The sequence below is a fragment of the Molothrus ater genome, chromosome 3, assembly GCF_012460135.2.
Source record: "Molothrus ater isolate BHLD 08-10-18 breed brown headed cowbird chromosome 3, BPBGC_Mater_1.1, whole genome shotgun sequence".
Classification (NCBI taxonomy): Eukaryota; Metazoa; Chordata; class Aves; order Passeriformes; family Icteridae; genus Molothrus; species Molothrus ater.
In genome coordinates, this window is record NC_050480.2 from 23,133,107 (window position 1) to 23,147,315 (window position 14,209).

At 35.8% G+C, this 14,209-nt stretch overlaps 1 protein-coding gene across 3 annotated transcripts in view; it reads right to left on the reverse strand.

The window, feature by feature from the left end:
- Window positions 1-14,209, reverse strand: part of SYT14 (synaptotagmin 14) — an 88,493-nt gene that overhangs the window by 67,533 nt on the left and 6,751 nt on the right. For all 3 annotated transcript variants that reach the window (XM_036379869.1, XM_036379868.1, XM_036379867.1), the window contains exon 2: window positions 8,913-8,960. In XM_036379869.1, the coding sequence (XP_036235762.1) occupies window positions 8,913-8,960 (48 nt within the window). The remainder of the gene's footprint in view (window positions 1-8,912; window positions 8,961-14,209) is intronic.

The window sequence follows — 14,209 nt, forward strand, 5'->3', positions numbered from 1 at the left end:
ATCCAAATGCCATTCACTGCTGTTTGTCACTTCTTTCCAACTTTGCCACTAGCACAAGAAATTAACATATTTTTAGAAAGCTGAGCAGGTTACTGAACAAAACAACAAGTGTGTGCCTTTATTGCCTTTCCTCCATGCTTGAATTATTTAACTCCAAACAGGATGTATTGCTTTCTCACAGACATGTCATAACAGAAAAAAAACCAAAGGAATCCCTCTACACCTGAGTCTGCTCAGATGTAGTGAAATACTTTGGTCTGATTACTCAACAGGAGTAGGGACTGTATTTTCATACGTGTCAATTTACATGTACATTTCTTTTACTAATTACATAGGGTTGTCTCTTCTTTAAAAGCAAGTAACTGAACTTGAAGGCTACCTAAGATTTCATGGTCTTTCTAGACAGCTTTTCTTTAACAATGGAAACTCAACACATAACATTTCACAGCAATTTGTGAATTCGTATACAATTACTATCTTTCTGTTTGCTGTAGTAATTGAAGAAGCAACAAGTGAATAGAACCTTTTAAACAAAATGCTACACCTACAGGAGTTTATCCACTGTTTAATCAGAATTCTGACTAAAAACATTAAATTCTTGACTACCTGCACTGTTTCAAAAACATGAACTATATATGGCAGCATCACTATTAGAATACTTTCCCATATAAAAAACAAAATCAACTGGACCACAAAAATTGACTAGCTGATATTTCTGCTAAAAAGTAGTGATAGACAATGAACTCTAAACATTTTATTGAACAAGTCGAAAGACAAAATTCCAAACATATATCCTATGACTCCTGTTCTATTCTATCTCCCATATAAAACACTGGATTATGTAGTTCCCTTCTAAAAGTTTACCTATTTCTTCTGTTTTGCCAAAAAAAACCCCAGGAAGTCTTTTAGCTCAACTTAAAACACACAATTAAATCTCATATACCAATGCTTTTATAGTTACATTTAGGTAACGTTAAAACCGAAGCTTTTCTGTAGAAAGATGCTGCCCCCTCCAATTCCAAACTGCATTTTGCCTTTCCTGATGCAGCACAGATTTCTTACCTTGGCCCACTACTGATGGCTATACCTCTCAGCATGCTATGCTGAATACATTTTATTCTGCAAGTCTTCTGATGTTCCTTACTGCAGGTTTGTTGCTCCTGCATCTCGCACTTTGTTGGACAGCAAGTTTACACGCTCTCCGGTACAAATTACAAGCCCTGCAACATGAGCTACCTGTACTTCCACACTTCAAGTATCAACATCCAGGACACAACCCTGAGCAACAGCAATTTCAAACGAGCACAAACTGGAAACGACAACTCAATTCAATTTCAAGGCAAAACCAAAAAGAGCGCCACATTTCCTAAATAAGAGAATTATAAACAATTCTAGCAACATGAACCTCTCAGAAGTTCTTCAAGACTGACAGAATGAGACAAGGATGAAAGTGGTTCTATTTGGAATAACAATGCCCTTTAAATGGACCTTTCAATGAAATACTGAGGAAGACACAAAATTTATATTTTCTGAAGTAGTACCTGATGCCACTTTTGGGTTAATTTCAAAAAGATGTCACATTAAGCAAAAAATGAATGTGTTTGTTTACACAAAAAGTCTACTGGAATTAGTGTACCATGAAAGCAACACTGGCCTAACTCCACTGTCACTCCTATTCCAGTGGAAATTTATCAGAAATAATAACAATGTATTTAACATTCCATTTCTGTCACTTCACCCTGGCTGTGGGATATTATGCATTGCTACAGAAACAAAGCAGAACTTCTTTTTCCCTTTGTTTCCTTAATATCTAATTACAAGGACTAACGAGAAAAACACATTTTTAGCATCTAGATTCCAGGAATTCTCATACACAGGAAGAAATTCTATAATGTATTTTAATTAACAAATTCAGTTTATTTGATTTTATTACAGTCTATTAAATTACTTGACTAAATAATTACATCAAATAGAGTTCATTTACTTCATAAAATGTTATTCTAGAACCATAGAATTCCCTGAGTTGGAAGGGACTCAGAAGGATCAAAGTCCAATTCTCAGCCCCTCACACACCATCCTGAAGAAGAGCATTGTCCAAATGCTCCTTGAGCTCTGCCAGCCTTGGTGCTGTGATCACTGACCAGGGGAACCTGAGCCAGTGTCCAGCGATCCTCTGGGTGAAGAACCTTGTCCTGACATCTATCCTAAACCTCCCCTGACACAGCTTCAGGCCATTCCCTTGGGTCCTGTCACTGGCACCAGAGAGCACAGATCAGTGCCTGCTCCTCCTCCTCCCCTCACAAGAAGTTGTAACTGCAGTAGATCTCCCCTCAGTCTCCTCCAGGCTGAACAGAACAAGTGACCTCAGCCATTTCTAACTCACATTTTATGATAAAACCAGCTTGGTTCATTACATTAACTAATCACATCCATAAGTGCACAAAACTGCTTGTGGCAGCTCTAGTACTGTCTCTACAGATTGTCTTTTCCAGGATTCTTTCCCCTTTCTTTAAAAATACCATGCTGAAACTGTCTTTTGCTGATAAATTTAATTACAGGAAAAAGAGGACCCTTGGCTCCAAAATACCACTGATCTAAGAAAGAATTTAGGAGTAACTGAAGCCATACTCTGAGATGGAGATTTAAACTTTTGACAGAAATCTTTTAATTCCTAAATCCTCATGTGCTGAAAAAGTTGTCAGCCTGCCATCCCTGCTGATTTACCAGTCCCTCAATGCCTTTTCTCTTTTACATGGAATTCATCTCTGATTAAACAGTATCTCACAACAGAAATCTCTGAAAAGAAACAGCAAAGGAAGCATCACATTTGCCACATGGAATAGACACTGATCATGGAATCATCTTGATTACCTCCAAATCCCAATAATCTGTTGCAATTACATAGCATTTTACATGACTATTATCCACACAGTAGGTAAGAGAACAGCAGTGATTATAATTTTTAATGGTATTCTCAAATAATCCTCCCAAAGCAAAAGTATTAAAGACCCACAGGGGTCTAGAGACTTGCAGTTTAAAAGCTCATACCCATCACAAAGTAGCTCTCCACTATGGGAAAGAAAAATAATCTAGATGATAAAAATATTTTAAAACCTCATTTTTCCCTATCAGACACTACAATTAGCAACAAAGCATGAGACAATCCATGTAATCCAACAGTAATTAACCAGGATATACAGCAAAGTACTGCATAGTAAAAATGATTATATGAACATGAGAACTTGAGTGAAGAAATGCCAGGGTTTGGATATAGCAAACTTCTTACATACAAAACTTGCCATGGAAGAAAAGATATTGCCATAGCTGGAATAAGTGACCTCAGTAGCTGCTGTTTTCCAGAAGACTCCAAACACAGGAAAACACACAAAATAATATTCTGCTTCCTGTAAGGGCATCAGGAAGCTCAAAGAAAAGTATTTACTCTGTATTGAATTTTCTCCAATCCAAAACACATGCATAGAGATTACTTTTCCAACAGAGTGCAAATTCAGAATATATATTCTGGTGTGGCTAATTTTAATATTATTACTTTTTTCTAACATGTAGCAATATGTCTAAATATCTCCCAAGTGTATGAGGTTTAGTATCCATGGGAGAAAAAATTTTTTCAAGCCTTAGAAAAAAAAAAGGTATTAATTACTCTTTTCTTTATATATTATAAAAGTAGCTTTAATTTTTAATAGTTTCTAAATGAAGAGTTTTTTATTCCTCTTTGTAAAAAGAGAAAGTGCACTTTATTTGGTACTGTCCAAATCTGAACCTTTAAATGAGTATAGAAACAACATATATTTGCATTTTACGTTAATATGAGGATATCTAATACAAAGAAATTTACTACCATCTGTGACATCACCCTTCTCTTGATGAAGAACAAGTAGTTCTACCAACTGGATGACAGCAGCCAGAAAGGGGAAAATTATTTTAATTACTTAGTGTAGATTATCACTAATAGTGTAAGATAACTTGAGTATCAGATGCAGCTGACTTTCAACTTAATAATGTTTCTACTCTAAAATAAAACTAATGAATAAATGCTACTTTTTGCCATTTGGAATAAGTGTAGTTGGCAGCTGAACATTCAGGCACATGCAAATGGTGAGGATAGTTGACCAGAACATTAAAGAGGAATAGTTCTACTTAAAACATACTTCTGACAAAGCAAAAATTCACACCTTCTTATCTTTTCAAAATTACTATTACAAGTGACATTTTTCATTGTCAGACAAAGACATTGTCTTTTTGCAACTTCTCTTTTGCATATTAAAGAGAGCACTTCTGTTCCATTCTTAGTCACAAAGTCAGTTTGCTGAATAATTTCCTTTGTTTGCAAGATTGCCACAACAATAGAAAGGAAAGAACATCTTGCAAAAGAAAAAAGGGCTTAAAAATAATTTTTAAACTTCTGTGCAACTCAGCCCTTACTTGGATACTCCATCTACATTTCCATGAATTAAATACAAAACACACTGCTGAGTTAGAAATATCACTTTGCACTACTTCAAAAATAAACAAGTGAAAAATGTTGGGTGAAAGAAACCTAAAAATAATATGGCCATATATATTTTCTCATTTAATGTCACTTCCATGTCACACAATGAATACATAACAGAATATATTAAAGAGGAGTTTCTTCACTTATAGCTCAATATTGTAAACACTCATCACAAATCTGTCTTGTTTGTACAAAGAGAACCTTAAACAGCCTTAATTAAAACATTACTAAATCTAACAACAGCTAATTCCAAGTTAGACTTGCATCTGCACTATACAGCTAAAAAAGATATATTGTTCTCAAGTCTACTCTCAAGTTCCCTGAATTCTTTTATTTCCATAGCAAATAACCAAGGGAACAACTTACACAATTTTATATCCTGACTCTCTCAAAAACAGCTGGATACTAGGAAGATATCCAGCAAAAAGACAAACTGTTAACTGAGTCATTTCAGAGAAACTCTGTCACCTTCCACTGTCAAAAACTAAGCAGGACTCTTCTTTCCACAGCCAAGTCTTCAATTTGTATTGTCAGACACTAAATAAATGTGTGAACACCAACTTGCATTAAATAATAGAAGTAAACAAGATGTTAATTTATAATAAAAGCAAGAATATTTTTTTTTATTTTTTCCAATTTTCAGATTTCAATAATGTGTAAATATAAAACCACACAAACACTTCAACTACTTGACTATGGTAAACATAGGAGACACATATTGAAGTGATTCCCTAATAGCTGACCATCTTTAAAGTTCTTTTTACAAGCTGGAAAGTGACTTGTTCAGTATTTTGTAGCTATTAGATGTTACGTAACAGCCACAAAATACTCCCATTTTCAGGACACACGCTCCCTATATTTATGCATTTAGAGGAAGCCTCTTTAAAAATACATAAGAATTAGTTGTTAAGGCTTTCCAGAAAAGCCTATTAGTCTCGTTACTCCTGATCAGCTTTTTGCAGATTCTTCTCAAAAATGTATGAACTTGCTAAAAGGAAACCAAGTAAAAAACCCTATAAAAGTATTGCAATCCTTCTTGTGCAGCATAGAGGGGGACCCACCACAGTCTCTCTTGGGCAGCTACAAAACTGTAGCAACATTAATGTGGCACAGGAGGAGAATGCCTGTGCCAGACAATGGCTACATCTTTGGGTAGCAAACCAGAGTCCTGTATCAATACCATACTGGGATCATATTTGCAATAGAACTGACATAATCTCAGATATTCAATGAACGTTATAACTTCACTGGTACTTGCACACCTCTGAGTCTATCATTTAAACTGATATAATCTGAGAAATACAAAACCTAAAAACTAGCAAATTTGAGGTTTCAAGATATTTCATTTTTACAGCTGAATAATCTTAGAGCAGACATTTCCTTTTTAAGGCTTAGGTTTTGCTTTTAAGCTATGCCTTCAACTACAGCTAAGAAGTTTTCATTATGTTATTTGAGCTAAATTGTGTAGTCACAGCTTTGAAGACCTTTCTGGTCCCTTTCCACATTTCATCACCTGATACTCCAAGGTTCCTATTTTCCTAGCAAAAAAATGAAAGGGCAGGCAAGAAAAATACAATTTAGGAATGCATTACTTCACTGACTAGAAAGAAAAATTAACCACCAGCAATAGGTGTTCTTCAAGTCATATAATCCCCATATAAATTGTAATTACATTCCATCACTTGAAACCGGAAAGTTTTCCCATGTATTATTCATAGAAGACACATGCTTACTTGCATGCTTACTTTCCCCTTTTCCCTATTCAGTGCAGGAAAAAAAAAGATGGAACATCACTGTTTATCCTATTAGTTGCTTCTCAACAGCCATGTTCTTGGAAGCACTGTAAGAAAGATGGACAGACAAGCAAAGCACAAATGTACACTGCAAAACTCCAGTTCCTTAATGTAAGCTATTTACTACTAATGTTTCTTTCAGAGGTTCCACACAGATATTCTAACTCCAGTCACAGTCACCCACCATCCCCTGGCAGAAAGCACAAGAGGCTTTCAGGCAAATAGCAAATGAAGAACCATTTTGTCAAACACCACCAGCTCTCAAAGCCTCACAGACAGCAGTCGATGAAAATGAGGGAGGGGATGAATGCCAGGAGTGCTGGAATGTCCTCTCCTGGTGCCACAGTCACACAGACACCAGAGAAAAAGGAGAAGGGCACACTGCAACCTTACCCAGCACCAGACAAGAATGCCCCATGTGTAAGTGTGAACACTTAATCTGCCCATTCAACTTCTACTGTGAGCTCACAGACCAAAAAACAGCTTAGCTTTCAGGGCACAGCCAAGAGATGGGAAACTCCATCCTGTATAAGCTTGACATGAGCACTCAGTGACATTAAGGACAAAGCTGGAAGGTCTGATTTGACCAGCTTGAGACTGCTTGCAGCCAGGAACTCTCAGCTTGGAAATGCCTTCCTATTCTGAGGATGTCAATAGAGATCTTGAGCCTGCAATCTCATCCTGGTAAGCAAGCAGGGCTGGACAACTGGCAAATAAAGTAATCCTTAGGAGCCTTGGTCAGACAATAAAAGCATCTTGAATGTGCATCAGAAGGTGTAAAGTAACCAAAAGTCCACATGAATGGAAGATTTGCAGTACAATGGCAATCTCCTGCTTTAAAGGTGCACTTCAAGTAAGGAGTGAAGACAGACAGGAATCCACCAAATCTGTGTACCATAAGGAGAAATTTTTCAGTAACACAGGGACATCTACACAAGGTTAGAATGTACATGGAAACTCATATGACCTAAAAAGGAACCCAACATAATGCAAGTATAAATAGCACTTAAAGGATATTTCTCTTTTAATCACACTTACCCCTAGCCTAATTTATAACCACCAATGCTAAAAGACAAGTTCTATGCTATTTTTATTTAATTTATTGTATAAATGGCTAACAGAGCTTAGAATTCAATGCTCAAATATAACACAAAATCTTAAAAAAACAAACAACACATCTTTTCAATTTAACTTCCCAGCAATTAACATTAAAACCATACAGCACTGTCTCCAAGAAGATGATAAATTTGTTTTTCTTAAAATCAGTACAGTATCCTAAAATAAATAAGGATTAGCAAGATTAACAGCTCTTGAAAGTTCATCAGAAGGCTTTCTGAAATTCCAATGAGTTTCCCAATTCAGAAAGATAAATAGCAGCTATTACAGAAGGAATACAGAGCACTGTGTGTACCACCTTATCTATCAACAGAAAAAGAGAGACAGCAATAAAAAGAAAAAAATCACTTCTCCTCCAAAATGGGAAAGAATTTTATAAAAGCAAGATCTAAATGATTCACAGTTTTGAGAAGTGGAGAAATGTTCTTAATTACAGAACTGTAACACATACACACTCAAAAATTCTTTCAACAGATACTTGGAAAAGATTACTTGTGACCATAAAGCTATTCTGACCTTAACTGGTAGATTTAATTCTGAAGTTAGGCATTGTTAAATATATGTTTCAACAAAGCCAAACAATTTTACCAAAATGTCTCAGTGAATGCAATGGAAACGAAGAGGACAAACAAGATTTCTTCCCACAGAGTATGATGTGGTTTGACAATACTACAGAGGCAGTCTGAGACTAAGTTGTTGTCAAAAGAGTCTTGCAGTTTTACTCCTCTCCCACCACATTTTTTTACTCCTTCCTTTTGAAAGCACTGAGACTCTTCTGACCTAACCCAGACTCAATTCAAGGAACTAATCCTTGAAGAAACCCTTTTTTTTGGCTTAGCTTTCAGATGAGAAGACAGAAATTCAACAGCAATGCTGCAGGAGGGAGCATAGGGCTGCCAGAAGGGACAGAAAAGTGTATCTGGCCTTTACATCAGCTGAGCTGTTCTGTTGAGCTCCAACTTCAGTCACTGTAGCTCAGCTTTGAGCTGTAAGAGCCTTCCCTGGAGCACAGCTCTGCTCTGTGCTCTCTCAGCTGCTGGTCTCACTATTGCTGCAGCTGTCAGCAAAGAAGTTTGAGTCATTAGGATCTCACCTGAAATCAGAGGCAGAGATTGACAGTTCATTACATCAGTTTTTTAAAAGATCCTCACAACTTTCCATTAATAATGAAAATCATAAAATCATACAAATATCTGGATAAAGTGAAGATTAAAGTTTCCATGGTTACCCATCACAGCAAAACAATATTAACAAATTCCATGTAACTCAGTGAATTTTGGAAGAGCACATTTTTCCCTCTTGTGAAAAATCAAATTTTATTTTACAATTTCACTATTTTTTCCTATTGACATTGTCAGTATCAAATGATTCTGCAACACAAAAATGCAGCACTAAGATCCACAAAAAGTCAGACCATAACACTGGGCAGCAGATTTCTTACCAGGAATATTCACAAGCTAAGGAGTTCACTTGCACAAATTATTGCTTACCTTTTCTGATGCAGATCAGTTCATGTACACCACAAGTTCGTTCTCCACCTGTGTGGAAATACACCATTAGAACACAGTAACAAATAAAATGTATTTAATTTCTTTATAAGGCTTATAAACAGTGAAAAAGAAAGTTCCAAAACTCTGTCAATTAATAAAAATGCAGAAGATTGCCTTGACAAATTTTCAAATTATACATTAAATCCTTTGGAAAAAACAATAAATGTATATTGGGCTTAATATTGCTAATATTAAGGTACAGTTTGAAGAGCTTTACACTGAGTTTATACAGATAAAATTATAAAAGCAAGAACCTTAACTGAAGCCACACTAATATTCCCCAAGTATAAGCATAATTTCCTGGAGAGAATTATCCTATAGAATGGCATCTATGGAAGAATTGTGAAAATATAAAAAAAATTCCAATAGAACAAAATGCCAAAATAACATTATGATTACCTTCCACGTTAAAAAACAAACAAACAAACAAACAAAAGCCTAAAAAACAACCCTATTAACAAATACTTGGTTTGCCCAGAATTTCTCCTTTAGATATTTTTTAAATTAAGAAATCAGCAGTATAGACCTTGAGATATTTATTCAAGAATAATAAAATTGTTGCTAGAAATACTACGCTTTTTTCACATTTATATAAAGACCATTTTAATTGGAATTACAGCTTGTAAACAAAACACCAACACATTTAATATCTAAAATAGAAATATTTTGGAGTTATATGCCCCATAATCAAACCTTAAAATTCCAAACTACATCAAGCTATGGCTTCTCTTAAGTACACCCTAACCGACTCAGCCTTTTTCCACTGACAACAAGAGTGCATGGATGCAAATACAGAACTGAGGGGAACTGTCTGGGATTTCATACCCAGTTCTTTGCAATCTCATGAAAATACAAAACAGAGTTTCAAAACCTCACAAAATATTTATTTCATATCCATTAATAACTCCTTGGCTCCAGACACTTCAAAATGCACTAAAACAAGCTTTAGGTAACAAAATTCTCCCCATCTCAAAAATATGGAAATACATTATACAGCACTTACTACTCTCCTCCATTCCATAATAAATTAATTATGACATACAATACAGCATGTAATTATATCAACCAATACTTCAAACTCTTAACTGGTAACACTAGCAGATGGTATTGTAAAGCTTTAGAAAAATATCTATATTTCCATATAAATTTACACTTTAAAGAAATAACTGTAGGAAATCCATATATTGGAGTGAGAAAGGATAAAAAGGATCAAATAAATGGAATAAAATGTAACTCTTCTAAAATAAAATTAAATGTCTGTGAAAGTAAAAAGAATCCTCATTCTATGTCAACACACTCAGAAATACGAAATACAAGCTTCAAATATACTCTTGAATGGGAAATTAAGTATCAGTGAGCCTGAGGATCCCAGGAGTTTTGTAGAGTCATCACCCTTACAAAATCCCGTTGTGATAGCAATCTAATTCCCTCTTTTCGGTGCATCCTAGAAGCTAGGCAACATAACTTTCAATCAGAAAGGATTCTGACAGGAAAACATAAGAAAAACTAAATTAAAAATATAATCCGCTTTTATAGTAACAAGGCATTAGAAAACGCAAAAAAACCCCCAAAACCAGACAGAGGGAGAAGATTAAAATCTGCTTTAAAGTCATTGCAATCATCTTTAGGGGACAAAAGATAAAGCAGAAGAGTGACTGAAAGTCTTCTCCCTAGAATTTTTGCCCTGTTAGTTTTAAATTCAGCACTGAAGAAAAAATAAAAATTATGGCAAAAAATAAAATTATTTTTCATTACACAGATGCCAGGACAGTTAAAAATAAGGATTCACCTAAAACTCACTGAGATAAGAGAGCAGCAATAGATTTTAATTATATTCATTGCTCTCAGTGAAATCAACCAGTCTGAAACCGTATCACAAAATACTAATTCTAGATTCGGATTCCACATTGATACCTATTGTTTTATAAAGCAAGAGATCTTTACTCAAACATTCAACCTCTAATGTAAGATTGGTGTTCCACCAAATAAAGCATTTACATTAATCAACATGTTGGTTTTTATTGACCACAAGGTTGCAAAATAAATTCATACCATTTAACAAGCTTACAGTCAGGATTTTATTCCTTTTCATTTTCCTAGAAAATGCTGGAATGCTATTTCTTTTTTTAATAGGTGATTCATTTCATTACTTTTTTTCCAAACTGCTTTTGGATGGAAATCAACCATTAAATAAAAATACATCAAATAATATAAAAGTTAAAGAAAGTATCTTTTATATTTTAAATTAACGTATTAAAGATGTGAAATTTTATCGTCAATTGACTTGGACTGCTTCTTCTCTTTCCCTGTGGTCCTCAGAACTATGGAACTAATACATAATTCACACCTTACTATTATTCATGGATTAACAAATAAACCCAAGTTTTTCCATCTTTACAACTCCCAAGAATTCTCTCAGCTTTTAGTAAACTAGTTACTGAAAAAAACAAACTGAAAATATGGAAACATTTTGCATGACAGCAAGATGCCAACCATTAATTTAGCATTTCAGTCTGAAAATAGTGGGTTTGTGTTGGTTAGCCCCCAAATCCCAAAGGTTCAGTGGCATGACACACTTCAATTTTATTCTTTAAATATTATTTTTAGGTAATTTATCATAGTATAGCATTAGTTCACCATAATGTTATGGTTAATTAAAATTTATGCTTGATTTAGACATAAATTATTATTAGTTCAATTCCATATTGACTAGGAACATAATCTCCTATTTAAGATTTTAAGGTTTTGAGTGAGTTTGCATATAAAACTACATAATACTCTGTCCAAAATGCAATCTGAGAAGAGAAACAAACCAAACAAACCCCTTGGGTACACAGAGCTTTTCATAATGTCAGACAGTGGAAGTAAAATGAAAACTAATGAAAGATCAAATAATTTTAGAACTCCACATTCAACAAAACATTTTCATTTTCTTGAGCAAGAAGATCCACCTAGTGGTCCTAAAAATCTAAATCATTCAAACATTTAACACAAAAAGAATGGCCAGATGTTTTCCAGAGGCAGCTGATGAAGTTTAATTTTCTCAATTAAAGACAAAGGTTTTGTATGCCAAGTCTCTATTTGCTAAAATGACTATGGCAGCAACAAGATGAAAAGATGTACATCAAAGATGAATACTGAATTTTGCATTAACTCAAAATTTTATGTCTTTCTAAACTAGTACAATTCAAGATTCAAAGGTCTACTATGCTCAGAGTTTAGCTGGAACTTCACCACTAGATGCTGAAAATAATGGTCAAGAAAATCTAGTACAGGCATTGTCATAGAGTGCTGTGGGTTGGGAATGAATGACATCTGGTGTTCTCAAAGACTTCAGACCAGCACCAGTGTTAGAGAAAGTTCCTCTGAGCCTCAGCTAGCCATGTTCTGCAACAACCACAATTCCAGGACCTCTGGGGTACCAGAGCTTCTCAGGGGGAAGGTGTGACCCCTGTCACTGCGAGCACTTCTCCCTAGCAGCCAGCCAGGACTCCCCTTGAAGTAGCTCACACCCACTGCCCACATGCTTTCATTGGGCAGCTGAAGAACCCATGTCCATCTCTCAGGCACAATGAAAGGCTGCAAGACTGCCTGTCAGATCTCCCCAGGCTACACAGATGTATTTCCTAAGCCTCTCCTCATGTGTCAGGTACTCTAAGTTCCCTCCCAGCTTAGTGGCACTGTGCTGAGGTCTCCCAGTTTGTCAGCCTCTCATGCTGGATTAACACAGCTGGATCCAGGCCACAGACACGTGGCTGGTGCATGTTCAGCTCGCTGCTCACCGGGATCCTCAGGTCTCTTTGCTCAGAGGTGCTCCCAGCCAGCCTGCCTGCAGCTGCTAGTGCAGGGCTCGGACTTCACCTGTCCTAGTGCAAGCTTCTGAGGATCCCTCAGCCCACTCTGAGCTTGCTGCGTGCTTGCCAGCCCTGCCCTCCAGCTTATTAACTACTCCTTCCCTGGTGTCATCCATAAACTCAGCCAGAGTACATTCCATCCACCCACAAACATGGTGCACAGTCCCAGTTCCAGCACCAAAACTGTGATGCAACTTAGGCTGCTGCATATAAAATTCATTATTCTTCAGAAAAAAATCCATGTTGGTAGCTGCAGCAGAACATTACACCGTATCACAAAAGCCTTTTGTCAGCAGGTGTAATTTTTCGGATGCACTTTTTACATGATAAATTACTTTCCTGCTGAGAATTGTTTTTTAATTAGCATTTTCATAAGTTTGGATCACACTCAACAAACGTTTACTTAACATTTTATTCAACAATAGACAACTATTTTTTCCCTTGCCAAACCCACGACATTCCAGCATGGAAGAACAACACTGAGCAGGCTGAGTAGCAGGAACAGGGTGCTACAGTGTAGAAACATAAAACAGGATACATGTGAAAAAGTCCAACACAATGTTAAAGTAACTGTGTCTAAGCATGTGGAAACACTAATGCTTCAGCTACGAATGCAAGAGACCCAAAACCATTCTTACGTTAAGGGTTTCATACAACACGCTACAAATTTATTTTAAAAGACAATTATAATGAAAGACTTCTGGGTTGCATATACCAACAAATCTACTTGAAAAATTGCCTCATGTCATGAACTGAATTCTGGGCTTGGATGAACAGACAGTCAACTGTAATGGAAAATAAACAAAGCTGAAGACTTTTGCACAGGAGCAATCCTACAGCTGCCATCAGTGTTTTTCCTGAAAAGGTTACATACAATCATTAGCCCATCCTCCCTCATGGTGTAAAATCACCTCTGCGTTCCTTTAGCATCCCTTTTTCACAAATTTAGTCTACAAATAATAGAAATGCTTAAAGCTGAATGCTGAGAACTAGTCAAAAAGCAAATTAAAACCAAACAACATCTGAATTTATAAGGAGAGAGACAGCAAGGTAAAAAAAAATTGCTATTATATATACTCATTTATATGTTTACATCTTTTACATTTTGTGCAGTTTTGGTCTCCTCTTGGTCCCACAACCTCAAAGAATAAAATAGAACCACAGAAGACACAGAGAAAGACCCTAAAGAAGTCAATAAAAATGTTAAAAAAGAAATGGTTTCCATATGAGGAGTGATTTAATAGACTAAGACTCTTGGACCTGAAAAAAAAACCCACAACAGATGGTGGACTTAAACAGGTGAATATAGAACAATTACTCACTGTCTAACCCACTAATAAGAAAAATAACTATCAGACTTAATTAGCAGCAGACATGTTCAAG